Here is a 16414-nt window from a genome sequence, read left to right as displayed (position 1 = left end):
AGAATTCACCTTCACGTTATCTATTTCTAAAAGTCGACCACTATAAATGAGTTATATGTTATTGCGAGACGGAGGCAGGATACGACAATCTATCAGATTTTTCTATTTGATTAAGATAAGTTGATTTTCTTTATTAACCCGTAATGGGAGTTTTCTCTATGAATTCATTGTTATGTTTCTTAATCTTTGAATCCGAAACAAGAACCCAAAGGGATCGTACTATGTATATGAGTCCATTAAGACAAGCTACTAATAGCAGTCTGTGATAGGAACTATTTACCAAGATTTTTTTATCTGATTATCTATATTTATTGGTACGAGACGCGCTATGAGAATTATCCATGGGTTTTCTTTTACAATATCTCAAGGAAATAGATGCATAAGGGTATGCAAATGCAACTAGTAAAGGTAGAATTTGTAGGGATAATCCGCCAAAAGGTCAAAAGTTATTAAATATCTATTTTGATAGTACATATATGAAGTCTCATCAGTGAGCTTTATGTTCTGTATTTTGATACTACATCTATGAAGTCTCATTAGCGAGCTTTATGTGTGTAAGGCGTTGTTTAGCCGAACTTGAAATCTTTTGTTTTCAAGTCGCCAGTAGTAGGTCAAATATAGCCGAGAAAGCCGAGTTGATCTCTAGGATGCAAAAGTAAATAAGAAATGGTATTAATGAAGCTTATGCGTCAAGTACAAGTGAGCCAATTTATGGGATGTAAATACTATACCAATGAGATTGGCGAACTGTTCTAATTCAGGTAGTCAGACTTAAATTCTAAATCATGAAACGCCAGCTTGTTAGCATTTTTTTGATGTAAGGTATGTATAACTCACTAAGTTCATTTGAACTTACGTATGTGTCATTATGTATTGCAGGTAAAAAGGAAAATATGAGGATTCGAAGAAGGACCAGGCTAGAATATGTAGTGCTCAAATGGACATGCTCCTTAGATGTAATATGCATATAACAGGACGACTTAGAGGCGGAGCCTAAGGGTCTTAGTTATATTTGTAATTAAGTGGTCAGAATATAATTTCAGTACTAAGCAATTATTCAATAGGTTAAAGTTATTTTGTGAACTCGTTGTACCTTAAATTAAAGTTTTATCATTGAAATAGATTCTTGAGATTTGTGAAATTAATTAGTAACAGTGTTATAAATATTATTTGTCTTGCACTATTTTAAAAATGCGAATTGTAATAATGAATGTGCTAATTGAATTTGAATATGGAGTGTAACACCTTATACCCCAAATCTGGCGATCGAGTCGGGTATGGGGTGTTATATGAATTTAATATTTTATGGAGAATAGAGAATCAAATATGAGAAAGGAAAGATGAAAAATATAGATATGAAAGGGAATTTAATATTTTATGGAAAATACATATCTCTATTTTCCATATTTGTTATTCTCTTTCTTTTCCTATATTTGATTCTCTATTTTTCATATACTCATTTTTCCTTTCCCATTCAAATTTCCCTTTTTCTTCTCAATTGAAAAAGCTAACCATCATACTCAGTTGTCCTTTTTATTTTTATTTTTATTTTTATTTTATTTTATTTCTTTTCCTTCTTCATAGGTTCTTCTCTCCATCGGAACAATAGGGCCATTATGCTCATTACTAAACTTGTTGAAGAGATGAAATATAACCAAGGTATATCTTTTTGATCAGAGGTTGAATCGATCATCAGAAGAAGAATTAGGCCAAAAATTAGGATACATTCTGGGAAAATAAAACTTCCATCGAAGAGAAGCAAATGAAAGGCTTTCATAAAAATTCTCGTAGAATCGAGAATGAAGTTTTCATTCTGTACATGCCAGATCATGAATTAGTAACTGCATCCAATCTCCAAAAAAAATCCCAATTGTTTTGAACTTTCTAGTTTTGGAATGGGAATATTTACGGAATCCCCATGAATAGGATCAAACCTTATTCCATGGTATTTACATGAGATTCCTCTTTCTTATTCTTAATTGAAAACCCTAGCTGCCATACTCAATGCCACTGATGCCGCCATTTACAATGGCTTTTTGTGCCGATTTCGACACCAAAAAAGATATTTCCTCCTTCTCGTTGACTTTTACAGTTTAGATCTCCTAGTAGCCAACTCAAAATCTTCTAAAACAATGACCAAAACTTTGAACTATTTTTTCTACAATTTTTTTAAAAAAATATCACCGGTACCGCTTGACACGGCGACAACACCTAAAAATATTTTTTTAAAATATTTTAACGGGTGTCACCTGACATATCGATGACACCCATTAAAATTTCTTTTTCCTTTTTTTTTCTCCATCGTGAATACCTATATTTTTAACGAGTATTCTAAAAAATACATAATGGTGCGGCCTGACATAGTGGCAGAACCTAAAAAGATATTTTTTAAGAAGCTGATGATTGGCTAATAATGAGGGGACAGTGCCACCGGTGAGTCAGGAGGCATTGGCGGTCATTTTTGAGAACAAGTCATTTACGTACATTAATTTTTTACTTGGACCATTTTCATAAATAATTCTTTTAGGATTAATTGCGTAAAAAAGCCCCCTATTCCCGACATGTGACATATATATTGTCTTAAAATTATTTAAATTTGAAATCAAATTGATAGAATGTGTTAGTATTAGAGGGTTAAATTTGTTATCAAACCAGTAAAATAAACTCATGTTAGCATTTTCATCAAATTTTAAATGGCTCCAAAAATTTTGATTCCGAATAGATTAATGTTAACATAAAAAAAATAAAAATTTAAGGGATAAATCCCAAAGATGTACAAGAAATATGGTTTAATATGCAATTGCATATATGAACTTTGATTTGTGCAATTTTACACATGAAATTTTGATTTGACCCAATTTTGTAAATTATTAACACAATTATTGATATAACATCATTTTATGTTTATATATTGTATATATAAATAATTATATTTATCCAATATAAAAAAAATTTAATGTATTTATTTCTTTAAATTCGCATGATCAAATCAAAATTAAAGTTTTAAATATATATTAAAACTATAATTAAAGTTTTATATGTATAATTGCACCAAATTAAAACTTATATATATAATTACATATTAAATCAAAATATATATAATTTTAAAATTAATCCCAAAATTTAATAAAAAATACAACACGAATAATAATTTAATCAACATTTCTATACTTCATCCAAATATAATATTAATCCTAATACAAAATTCTTATACGATTTCAATGGAAATGACACCAATTGAATTTAGCTTTTTTGGCGGTAGAAACAAATTAAATATAATACTTGAAAATTTTACCTTCAAAATTATTTTTATTAATTCCCTCCCATCTACTTCTGAATTTCTTACCAAAATCAAAATAGAAGGTTATAATAATAATAATAATAATAATAATTGAATAAACATTTAACCTCGACGCAAGTCTCAAATCTTTAATTTAAAATTAAATAAGTTCCATTCACCCAAAGCAAAAAAAAAAAAAAAAAAAGCCAAAATAGGAAAGATGTAATTATGAGATTCCATCAATTGGGCAACTTACTTGGATTCGTTACAACCAAGCTTTATCCATATATTGAATCCACAAATAGTATATACTTGTACACACTCAAATTTATTTTAAAAGTTATTAACTATTTTTAACCATATATAATTTCTTGTGCCCTATATAAATATCATCTTATTTATGATTCACTCACACTTCACACCATCAAGACATATATACACCATATATGCTGATTGCACTTTTCCATCAATCATCAGTTTCTTGTTATTCTTTTTTATCTGTATGATAAGAGCGCCATGGAGACAGGTCAAACCGTAACCCCGATCCCGCTATGGAATATTGTGGTGATTTCAGCCATTGCCGCCGGGATCCAATTCGGATGGGCTCTGCAACTTTCTCTTCTAACCCCTTATGTCCAAACCCTTGGTGTTCCTCACGTCTGGGCTGCTTTCATTTGGCTTTGTGGTCCCATCTCCGGCCTCGTCGTTCAACCCATTGTAGGCTACAGCAGTGACCGTTGTACCTCTCGCATCGGTCGTCGCCGACCCTTCATTGCTGTTGGAGCTTGTTTCGTTGCCGTCGCTGTTTTCATGATTGGCTTCGCCAAAGACATCGGTCACCGATCTGGTGATTCACTGCAAAATCCCACAAAGCCTAGGGCCGTTGCCATCTTCGTTACAGGTTTTTGGATCCTCGATGTGGCTAACAACATGTTACAAGGTCCATGCCGCGCTTTCTTGGCTGACCTTTCGTCGAATGATCATAAAAGAATGAGGATCGCCAATGCGTGGTTCTCGTTTTTCATGGCTGTTGGCAACGTTTTAGGTTATGCAGCTGGTTCCTTCTCAGATCTCCACAAGCTCCTACCCTTCACACAAACAACCGCCTGTGATGTTTACTGTGCAAACCTCAAAACTTGTTTCATAATTGACATTGTTTTCCTCCTGTCTATCACAATAACCGCCATTACCACCGTGAAAGAGACACCAATAACAAGAAAGGAAGCTGGAGACGAAGAGGACAACGAAGGAAGGTCATCGGGGCGGCCTTTCTTTGCGGAGTTAGTGATGGCATTCAAGACCCTGAAAAAACCAATGTGGATCTTGCTTCTGGTGACATGCCTTAATTGGATGGCATGGTTTCCATTCTTGTTGTACGACACTGACTGGATGGGGGCGGAAGTATACGGAGGGAAAGTGAAGGGGAGTGCAAGCCAACAAAAATTGTACGACGAGGGAGTGCGTGCGGGTGCGTTGGGTCTAATGATAAACTCCATAGTGTTGGCGTTCGCGTCGTTGGGGTTAGAGCCTGTGAGCCGGTTGATAGGTGGAGTGAAGAACATGTGGGGGGTGGTGAACTTGATATTGGCAGCATGCTTGGCGGGGACGGTGTGGATCACCAAGGTGGCGGAGGCATGGAGGGGTGAACATGGACCACAAATCTTGACCCCTCCACCAACCAGAATCAAAACCTCTGCCTTGGCTTTGTTTGGGTTGTTGGGTATTCCACTTGCGGTTAGTTTTCCTTTTTTACCTTTCTTCACACTTAATCTCCAGCTCTTTCATAAATGTGTGATGCTACGTAATGGAAAAAGGTTTAAGTCACCCTCCGTGATTCACTATTAAATCACGGACACACCTTCACCATCAAAATAATTTTTCTTCATAATCATCGCCTGTTGGTTTTTAAGTAATTTTCAGACTTCTTTGGATCATTTTCTATAATTTATTTGGGCTTTTAAATTAACACACATTAATGGTATATACTTAAAACATGACAAATACACAACAAATTATATTTATAAAATATTTTAAAAAAATATTAATACAAGTTGAAATAAATTTCAAGAATGTTAAGATACTATTAATTATGATAAAAACAAAAAAAAATTCATGTGATAGTACAATTTTAGGAAAATTTATGGATATAAGAAAGATTTACATCTAAAATTTTTGGAGGCTCAATGTTTTGTTGAAGGTAAAATGTAGAGGCTTATTGAAATATAATTAAATTGAATTTGCATCACACTTTAATTTTTTTTTCTTATATATCAAATGATGCAGGTTCAAAGTTAAAAAAAAAAAGTGATACAAATTTGGTTGGCTAAAGATTATAAAAGTTTTAGGAAAATTGTTGCCTTCACAATAATACCCAATTCTTCAAGAGACCCATTCCTTTTTTAAATGGAATGATAGAAGGTTAGGTAAGTAAGGTTTAGAGTTTATCATTTAGCTAACCTAAACTAGACCCTTTTTTTTCTTAAACCATAAGCTTTATACCCTTTTATTAGTAATATTTTTGAAATCAATTTTAACAATCATGATTGGTAAAAATTAATATTTTTAATTTAGAGTTGAGTTTGGACATGAAAATAATTATCCAAGGTTAGATCCATAAGCACGAAATTGTAAAATAATCAATAAATATAATGATGTTTGATGCAGGTAACATTTAGCATTCCATTCGCATTGGCATCCATCTATTGCTCTGAAGAAGGTGGCGGTCAAGGTATGTTACAGTGGTGTTAATGATGTAGTGGCTATGCTTAATGCTTATACTAGCTTTTTACACACAAGTAAAAGTATTATGAAATATCTTATAAATGATATTTTGATTTTTATATTTAAAAAATAAATTAATTAATTTTTATACGTTAAATTAAAGAGTAAATTAATCTTTTTATTAATTTTTTATCCATTTTTACTGTTAAAAATTAGTCTTTATATGTTAGTAGAGGGTACATGTGGCATGTCACGCTTCACTGTCTGGTTATTCTATCAACTACACCAGTTTTTAACAATACAAAGAGATGAATTTTTTAAAAGAAAAGAATAATTTGCTCTTTGATTTAATTTACAAAAAATAAAATTTTTTTTGAATAGAAAAACCAAAATACAATTCGATTCTTACTATAAAAACTTCTATGGTACATTTACCAGAGAGAAAGGGACCACATGACTATTTTTTAAACTATACGCTAAGAATATGTAATTACCATTTTAATTAAATTGAATAATGTTACATGTATTCTACCTACTAAATTTGATGGTGATCCAAAAATTGTAGGTCTGTCTTTGGGAGTACTAAACTTGTCTATAGTTATCCCACAGGTAAAACATCAACTTCTTTGCCTCTGCTCTGCTCATTTTACATTGAATTTCAAACAATAATTATAACGTTTTGGTGTTAAGAAAAAAGATGAATGATATAGTTGTTTCAACTAAAAATAGATTCATAAAATAAAAAGGGTGTTGAATTGGGAAATGTGACAGATGATTATATCAGTGATTAGTGGACCGATAGATGCAGCATTTGGTGGCGGAAACTTACCAGCCTTTGTATTGGGGTCTATTTTGGCTGCCATTAGTGCTTTATTGGCAATATTTGCACTTCCCAATCCCAAAACACAACTCTCTCTCAACTCAACCGGAATGGCTGGAGCCCATTGACCACTGTCATGGAAGAAAGTGAGATACTATATTGTTTCCTTTTTTCTTTAATTTTCTGGGATCTACTCTCTTGTCAGAATTTCTTAATTACTGACTGATGTAAGTTCTTGAATGTGGCATTAGCCTTCCTTGGATCTTAAGTTTTATGGCGATATTTATATTTTGATTGTAGCACTATGCTTTACTCCTTTCTAGATATGCTGCAAATTAAAATTTCAAAATATATCAAAATAAAATTTTGCTTCTAAATCTTTATATCTTGAATATATATAGAGAGAGAAATTTATAATAAGTGTTACAATTCTTTTATCTAAACTATTTAATAAATAAAAAATAAGGTTATTTTAATTCAATAATAATCTAATAGTATTTTTTAACTATTCCAAATAATTTTTATTCTCTCTAAACCAGTTTCAATATACATTTGGCAATTGCAAAAGCATTTCTTCCAAATATATATACTTGCCTCCAAATTCTGCCCATATTAACTACAAGTTTGAAAGAAACTATTAACTAATGCATAATAAACATCTTGCGAGCTAAAATAGAGCAAACTCATCATAAACATATTATGTATTCATATAATGTAATATCTTAAATTTCTGATACACCACTAAAGGCAATACAAGTACCTGATAACAAAGTTCTTAGGAAGTAATATTGTTAGCCACAGCAACGTGGCTCGTTGTTGAAATCGGACGTAAATGCAATGATGAAAAGCATAATGGCATTGCCATTGGAACTTGGAAGAGTTTCAAACAGAAGGAGGTACATCTCAATTACATTGTGATTTGCCAAAAATATTGGATGCAGGTTACACACAACGGATTGTAGTAGCTTGTTGATTTACTAAAGCTCACCATTGATATAAGGGTCCTTTCAAAGTTTCAAGAAGAGTAGATAAAGGCCTACAAACTGAAGTTGTTGTCAATACTCAAGGGATGACAATTCAGATTGCGAATTTGGATATTTACAAATATTCAATCTATTTTTTCCAAATTTAGGTATTGTGGATTTATATAATATTTGGATTCATATTTTAAAATTATTATTCACTACAGATGCGAATAGATATCTCTAATATTCATTATCCAAATCTACATTTTTTATACAAATAACGGATGTATATTCAGATATTCGAATCCAGTGGTTATCAAATGCTTATAGTTTTTATGTTTTATATATAAAAAGAATTTTAGTGGATTGAAATTCATATTTTTGTAGATTTGGAAATCGAAAAATGTTTGAAAAATTTGAAATTGTTTTTTTTTATTTGGATATCCAATGGATGGTAATATTTAATTTGGATTCATATATACATAGTAATATCAGGATAATTTGCGGATAATAAATAGATTCAAATTTTTAGGCAGATTTGCATTCGTAGATTTGGATATTCAAAAAATGTTGATATTTGATCTAAGATCATTCCTATGGCACATGGAGTTGAATAGAGGTAGAATTATAGTTTGGGAGTTTGTTTGAAAGAAGAGATTACCAGATAGTGAGGCTGGTTGGAAATCAATTGAGGTCAGATAAACCAATTTCATTTCAAAAACATAACGAAGGCGTCTCTAGAACAAATGGTGGATAATGATATTGAATGCGCTCAAAGGATCAAGACCGAGGCGCATATAACAACAGAAGGCGTTCATTTAAGTAAATTATGTTACTTAACTCACTAGGAATTACCTAATTGTTAGAGCATTTTAGAAGTGGATCTGTAAGTCTAGTAACCTAATAAACACTCCAGTAAATTTTAGCTATTATGTTTATTTGAATTCTAAAAGATATAGATATAAAGTTTAAATTTCCTTAAACTTATAGATAAATTTAAGTATTAGCTGTTGATGTAAATTAATTTGTATTGTTAATTTGAGAGTATTCAACTATAAAGCCTCCTACCTTGATTGTATCATTCAACATTGAGTTGAGTTTTCCTTATCTCGCGTGAATTACTTTCCAACTTTAATCCCTTGGAGAATTCTTCAGTACTTTCAACTTTGGAGGTTCAAGTTGATACAGACCAACAAATTGAAGTGAATTCTCTGCTTAACACCCCACATTTGCTTTGTTAAAGTCCAAGCCATGACACACTCACAAAGCCGGTGACAATGTGGCTATATATAAAATCTATTTTCTTTTCTGGGTTGTCTTATACCGTCTGAAATAATACAAATGTTTGGTTTTTCTATTGTGGTTTTGAAGGGAGTTAAGCTCATTTAGGCCATTTTTGAGGAAAGATATTCCCAACGGCTGGTTAGTTGAGCTTGGAAGGGCAATGCTTTCGAAAGATCTGTCCATGGCCGTCTGTTCTGGTATTTCAGATGGCCAAGGTAGGTGATAGGAATCTTCGGTATGAGAAGATAGAGGTATAGAGATTGTATCAAAACAGTAATATAAAGAACTGTCATAATTCCTTTTCTGGGTGTTAAATTGTTTGAACCAACCTTTAGTCACTTGTCCAAAATTCATATCCAAACATGCAGCAACCTCACAAAATCATCTGTCTTTTGATTTGATAGGAACTCCTTTGTACATTTCTACACGATCCTTCAATGCGTCTCGCCTTGGGCGTGCTATCTTATTATTAGGATCGAAAAGCAATACTTCTTCAAATGCTTTCAGTGCAGACTTGTAGTCTTTTTTCTTCTCATATGCATCGCCAAGATTGTTCCAAGCTGTGACATATCCTGGTTGAATCTTCACAGCAGTTTCAAATTGATTGATTCCTTTCTCAAGCTTCCCATCCCGAACGTAACTGACACCAAGGGCATTGTAAACCTATGCAATGGTTCGGAAAATACTTAAGGTTAGTTTCATGTTTACAGAGCACCAATCAGGATACCAAGAAGAAAGTACGAAATCAAGATGACCCGAAAAAAGTATTGTGTATCCTTATTTATGTATTTGTTTAAGTTAGGTACTTACCACATATAGGTAACCTTCACAACACATGCTTCAGAGTGAAACCAAAAATAGATGCCCAACATACTGCTATGTGTCGGTGTCATAATAACTTTTTTGAGTTTACGAGTGCAGTACAAATGACAAATATCATATGTCTGAGCAACTAGAACTAGAACTAACTTAATCCAAAACACTACGGACTGAAAATCGAAATATATCTGGATTATCATAATAACTAGACAAGTTCTATTCATTATTGTAACCAATCAATGAGTGCAAAAAGAAAAAATACCAGCAAATGAATAACCAGACTCATGAACATCAAGAACACAAAACTGAAGGGAAAATTCAACATAACAAATTCTATCAATGCACATGGTAGTGGCTTCCATTTGTCCAGTTGGCGGTCAAAATCCATGATTTAATCCCCTTTCTGAGTTTGACCTAATGCGTACGAAAAACCAAAGGCCAACTCTTGCTAATGCAGTTTCAAGACTGTACTTATTGATAGAAAGAAAGGCTACCACTTATCATTTTGTTTCATAAATAGTTCATATCATGCAATTTCAGAATTAGACAGCTATAATTCCTGTTAGATCCAGGTTTCTCTCACTAATGTTCTGTCGATTTGATTCTTAGTCATTTCATGCTAGAAATTGTTGAAATGTGTATATATTTTAAATTTATTTAGGTAGATAAATCTTATTTAGGAAGATAAATTTTATTCTAGGAATATTTTTATTTTATTTTTTAGTAGTTTATTAGAAAAAAGGAACTATTTTCCCTTATGTTTTAGTAGTTTATTAGAATAAGGGAACTATTTTCTCATTTAGAATTAGGACTGTTTTCTCTATTTAAGTTCAGTTCTTTAGTTAATAATATAGAACAGTTTTATTAAAAGCTCTCTTGGAAACTTTCAGAAATCACCACATTTTTGTATGCCCTCTGACTAAAACCACAAAGCAGACAAATTGCACTGCTTATTGCGTGATTTATGACTCATAGAAGAAGAATACTTAATCAATGGATGATTCTACGTTAATGGTCGATAATAGTTTTCAACACAATCATCCAAATGAATCTCCTTAGCAAACTCATATGTGATGCTTAAAAGCAGTAAAGTTCATGCAAAAAATGGTTGACATAATTGATTGTAACAGCAAGGCAGGACATACGAATCACATTCTGTAAAGTAGAATTTATAAAATAAAACAAAATGCTTCTGCTTGTAAGATATGGAAGATCCAAATGATCTCATACCTGGGCAAGATCTTGATCATCTCCATCCCATTTTTCGATTGCCTGAAGCAAAAATTTATTTGCAGCTGGGTAAAATTTCCTTCTCAACATAACGGCACCTAGCTCAAAAAGCTCTGTTGCACTGGCATCTCCACTTCTGACTTGCTCCTGAAATTAAAATAATCATATTCAGGAGTAATGTAAGCGGAAAAGAGCAGTCGACATTCATTGTAAAGCTAAGAACAAAGAGTTGGAAGTCTTTCCCCATTTTTCTTTTCATTTGGTTACAGTAACTTGATTAAATCATCATAGACATTAAGAAAAGTAAAATAGACAAAATCTCAGAGCAATTTAATTAGCATTTTTTTGCATGGGAAAATAGTTTCTTACCTGCAATTCTTTGGCAGAAAGGTCAAGTTCTCTCCGTACAAGTACTTGACGGATTACAAAGAAGGTCCCAACCCCAAGTAAACCTAATAGTAAAAGTAGATAAGATAGCTGGATTCCTAACTCAAATAACTCTCCAATCTCGTAAACGGCATCTCCGCTAGTAATTTCACTTGCGTTTGCTAGTTGGGCAGAAATCAACCGCAATGCTTGACCAAAGAGGAAAGCAGACACCACACTCAATGGCTTCTTCACATTTAAGTCATCAACCATAGCTAGATGATTCTTCAAGGATTCTGCAACAAAATGGTAACACCGATTATTTAATGCAAGCAATTATGGTGGAATCTTAGCATAAAGTGGAAAAAAATTGAAGTCTCTTAGCCTTGACCGAAGTACTATTTTGGTCAAAACCTTGAGTGAGAATCAGACGGATTTAATTATCAAATATAGCCATTGAGTTAAACAATAGGAAAGACAGAATAGATTATGCGCTAAAAGTAAGTTTCTGCAACATAAGACTACTTAAGTTTACAGGTCTAATTTATGTTACCACTAATTACTGCATTAATCATTGCAGTAAAGTAAATTGTCTGCATAAGTGTTTTCGATTCCAACTTGTCAAAAAGTCCATGATCACAGTCTAGAGGCTAGTGATTATATTCTTTGTCCTTCAAGTTATGTTTAAAAGGATCCTAGTGTCAAAAAATGCTCAAAAGTATAAGGAAAAAACACCTTAGAACTTTCACTGCTCATTACACTAGTTGGAAATGATAGTCTTTGTAAATATAACCGCCTATATTATTCACAAAGTATGAGCTTATCGAATGTTAGCCAATTACTAATTTTGCTGTGTGCATCACATTCAGTTATTTAAGATGCTTTGAAAATACGGCAACTATAAGTAAGGCAAATTTAGAAAGTCAGAATACAAGTCTATAAGTGCATGACTATACTCAAACTTGATGCTGTTTTACCATCAATGCATCTTGTATATTAAGTTATTTAACCCAAAACTCAAGCAAACTCCACAAGAATGAATTGTTCAGCTTCATGACAATTTTGAATAAGTACTATTTATAAGGAATATTAATCAGTATAATATTAAGAGAAATATGATGCTCTATCAAATAACCACATAAAAGGTCTGCGTCAAAATAATGTTTAACAAGTGATTGCACACAGCTGCTTCATTGCAAACTCTAATTAAGCAATAAACATAATATTAAACCACTTAAATTCCTATGAAATGTAACATTGTGGAATTATCAATATTACAATCAAATACAAAAATGTTATGAGAATGTTTGGCCTTGTGGTCTTGGAATTTCTTTTTTCTTCTGAATTTTACAGACCCCAAGTATTGAGCACTTAATTGGCTTTGTCGTGGCATAGAAGGGCTATGAAAGTTAAGAGCATAAAAGTAATGGTAGTTTGAAAATCTGGAGACCGATTTCTTATACAGGAAAATTGGAAAAGATATGGAGAGAGACTTGGCTGGGAGCAAATGAATGTTTCTTCAACTGATATGCAATACAAACAAAATTTTAGAAAAATGATGTTTTGTATTATCAGCTGGGTTAAAACAAAAAGAATTGTAAAAATATATGGCTAAATGTTAGAAGGGGAGGATACATGCATCCTCAATGTATTAGATATACAAGGAAACACGGCATGAAGAGTGCAACTTTCCATATATCAGCTGTACTTTCCCACTTTATGACATGTAAGTTCTTCACGCACTGATGATAAGCAGCTAAACAACCTTGATGCTAAAAAGTGGAGCAAAGAGAACGGAAATTACCATCAAAGCGTGATGACGTAAAAGATTTTGCTGCCATTCCCTTTTGAAACATCTGCCTTTATCCGCAATCAATTGGAAAAGGGAAAAGAAAAATTAACAGAAAGCTTTGTTAGGGCTAGTAGAGAATTATTTATCAATCTCCATTCCCTAAAATAAAGCCTGATAAAAAAATTTAAACATGCACTTTTCTTATGTAACAAAAATGTAAATTTTATATACACAGCAGCATGATATAGAGTAGGCACGGATGGAAACTGAAGAAGCTGCATTGTACAAGCCAAATAATACTACCCTTTTTTTGCGTTTATAACACAGCACGATTTAGGTCTCTTTTAATGAAAACCACATGCAACCATTTAACTTAATTTCTTTTAACTCCAATATCTTCAGGTTTAGGACTAAAACTTTCAGTACTCAAAAACAGCATAATAGCATTGATGACTATGTAGTTAAAAGTCTCTTTCTATCTAGAATTCTCTTGAATACATTTGACATCCCACCTCTCCACCACCATGCCACATTGGTGGAAGCTATGTGCCATTGAATGCATGGCTTCTGAGAAAGACAGCATTAACTTTGAATCTTTCAACCAAATTTTGATCTCAAGGCAATAGATTAAGATAAGTTCATTTCTTGAAACTTAAGTCCAAAATTAGTTATTAAAAGAGAAATCCTAAATTCTTCAACTTTAACCCTTATTTTACTGATAAAGTATTAGAAACCAGAGCTAAATTTAATGAGGATAGAATCCAAAATCTAATGACGTTGACAAAAAATGAAATCTCTTGCAAATAAAATAGGGATGAATGCTCATCATTCCAGTTTACCAACATTACTCCTCCTAACAGTAAGGGCATTATTTATTTCTTAAATAACCTTAGAATAAAGATAATTGTAATCTATACATGTAGAGTGGAAGTACAATTGACCTCTATTAGTTTTACTGGTATATTTCATAATTTTCATAAAAAAAAAAAATCATTCCACTTATATAACATAGGATCAAAAACTAAGAACATGCTTGCTACATTTGTTTGGACAAATATATAAAGTTCAATATCACCAAGTAAAATAGTTCAAAGGAACTAAACTTCAAGGAAACATGAAATAAAATACAAGATTACCTAACCAGTAACTATCAACTTTTGAGGAATTTGGTAGAGTAACAAAGTTAAACTAAAATTCAATATCAAATCTTATTCAAGGGGAACAGATAATTACTATAGCTTTAGACTTATACTTGTATAACCAGTCCTTGTAGCGAAAAAAATTCTAACCCTATAAACATTAGCTTTGTTAGGTTAGATGGCTTTATCTGCAAGTAGAAATTATAAAAGTCAAGGTGGTTAAAGAAAAACCAATAATCAAATCTATTTTCAGAAGATCAGTTGGATAAACACAATAGAGGTGAAAAGAAGGGGCCGACCAAGTCAATAACAGAGTTAAGCATGTTGAATGACTAAATTAAACCAAGAATATAGAATGGAAAATTTTCCTACGATCAATGTTGCAATTTTTCTTGAAACTAAGAGAGAACAAAACACTTACCTGTAGGTTGAGAAATTTAGTGTCATTCACTCCATTGCCTGCCCCTGTGTTTTTCAAAGCTGGTTCACGAGAGCACCGAACAATGGCCTGGAGAATTGAGTGCAGCATTATCCAGTGTTCTTTATAAAGCTAAAAGAAACATGTAAATCTTGTTTTTTGACCTTCCTTTAGCAAAATTTTGTAATCTATGTTGTTGACACTTGTGTTCGGCACATATTAAAAAAAAAATGCCTCTAGAGACTCCTCAAATACATGGAGAAACTTAGAAAAAAATTAAACAAGTCCGTGCTGGACGCATACCTATACCTGACGCTCGGAGTCCATGTAACAATTTCTTTAACTAACATGATAATTTCACAATTTTGAGAAATTTCTACTACTCTTTAATGTAGACATTTTTATAATCTCATTTACCTCACAATATAATTTTACCAATTGAAGCAATCAAACATGCACATTAGCTTGATTACTTTGCTACTAATTATTTCCCCGAGAATTTTTTTTCTTAACCAAAAAAACAACAAAGAATTGAAAACACCTTGTCATGTTTTATCTGCACGGAAATTTTGCATCTACCCTTTCTTTTTAGTTTTTTTTTTTAAAAAAAAAGAAAAACCTTTTTGTTTACTATATCATAAAATCATATTCCAAACTTAAAATGTACAATTGCATCAATCAGAATTGGCATAAATTTAGGAGAGGCAAAGAAAGCGAGATTAGTTACAGTTATAGCCATATAGCATACGTGAGCCAGGGCTAGGCAGCTTTCGAATGAGCCAAGAACAGTCAAATTTAACAAAATACTTGATAATTGGTATATTTGAATTATAACAAAATATAGTAGAAGAAATAGTTAAGGGAAGAGCTTTTTGACCTGGAAGAAGAGGTTTTTGCGGGTGAAGTTGAGAGAAGCAGATGCGAGGAAAGAGTAATAAAGAGGAAGCTGGTGGGTTGCTGAGAAGCACGCATGCCGTTGATATAAAGGCCGAGATGAGATTGTAGTTTGGAGAAGCATTTTTTTTTTTTGTCTTCAAAGTTCGAACATCAAAGGAAGTCACTCTCTGTTTTCACTGATTTTCTGTCTAAGAAACTCACTGCAGAAGCATCAGCTGCCGAGTTTGTTAGTGGTTGAAGATAAAGCTTACCCATCATTGTTAAAAATAATAAAATATCACAAGATAAGACCGCGTTTGTTGTTCCAAGGCAAAACCCAGCTTCGTCTTTTTACTATTCATTTTTTTGGTAAACTACAATTACACTCACCCAACTATACATTTGTATAAATTTTGATCTCCTAAATATAAAGTTTTTCTACTTAATTTATCAACTTTCAAAATTTAATATTGTAGGCATCTCCTATTAAGTACAATTAAGTATTTATGTTTTTTTTTCAGATTGGTACCTAACCTTTTTTTGTCACCCACTAACTTGGTACCTGAGTCTAACGACATTAAGATTTTGCTAACATGGGAACGCTAGCCACTCGTACACCACTACATGTTGCACTCTCAAGACCCTTTTGACTGGTGTTTAATTTTTTTGACTAGATTGTTTTACATATTTTTCCTTTAAATTTA

The 16414-nt window shown here is 32.4% G+C and overlaps 2 protein-coding genes across 3 annotated transcripts; one reads left to right on the top strand and one right to left on the bottom strand.

Moving 5' to 3' along the window:
* Positions 1 to 3658: 3658 nt before the first annotated feature.
* LOC107895105 (sucrose transport protein SUC8) lies at positions 3659 to 7120 on the top strand. The gene is made up of 4 exons (XM_016820336.2): positions 3659 to 5014; positions 5945 to 6008; positions 6567 to 6610; positions 6773 to 7120. Exons 1-4 carry the CDS (start codon positions 3797 to 3799, stop codon positions 6947 to 6949), a joined length of 1503 nt encoding a protein of 500 aa, XP_016675825.1. The 5' UTR covers positions 3659 to 3796; the 3' UTR covers positions 6950 to 7120.
* Positions 7121 to 9349: 2229 nt separating this feature from the next.
* On the bottom strand, positions 9350 to 16088 carry LOC107895106 (tetratricopeptide repeat domain-containing protein PYG7, chloroplastic). 2 transcript variants are annotated; one of them, XM_016820337.2, is made up of 6 exons: positions 15712 to 16088; positions 14838 to 14924; positions 13290 to 13341; positions 11489 to 11781; positions 11120 to 11266; positions 9350 to 9733 (listed from the first exon to the last, which is right to left on the bottom strand). In XM_016820337.2, the coding sequence occupies exons 1-6, from the start codon at positions 15850 to 15852 to the stop codon at positions 9452 to 9454; spliced, it is 1002 nt and encodes a 333-aa protein (XP_016675826.1). In that variant the 5' UTR covers positions 15853 to 16088; the 3' UTR covers positions 9350 to 9451. The 2 variants fall into 2 exon arrangements, with proteins under 2 accessions (XP_016675826.1, XP_016675827.1); XM_016820338.2 differs by lacking the exon at positions 15712 to 16088 and having other exon boundaries at positions 13290 to 13345.
* Between the last annotated feature and the right edge of the window lie 326 nt (positions 16089 to 16414).

Source organism: Gossypium hirsutum, chromosome A13 (genome assembly GCF_007990345.1).
Source record: "Gossypium hirsutum isolate 1008001.06 chromosome A13, Gossypium_hirsutum_v2.1, whole genome shotgun sequence".
In the NCBI taxonomy this organism is placed as follows: domain Eukaryota; kingdom Viridiplantae; phylum Streptophyta; class Magnoliopsida; order Malvales; family Malvaceae; genus Gossypium; species Gossypium hirsutum.
Note: the sequence above shows the minus strand (reverse complement) of the source record. Positions and strands in the feature narration are given on the sequence as shown.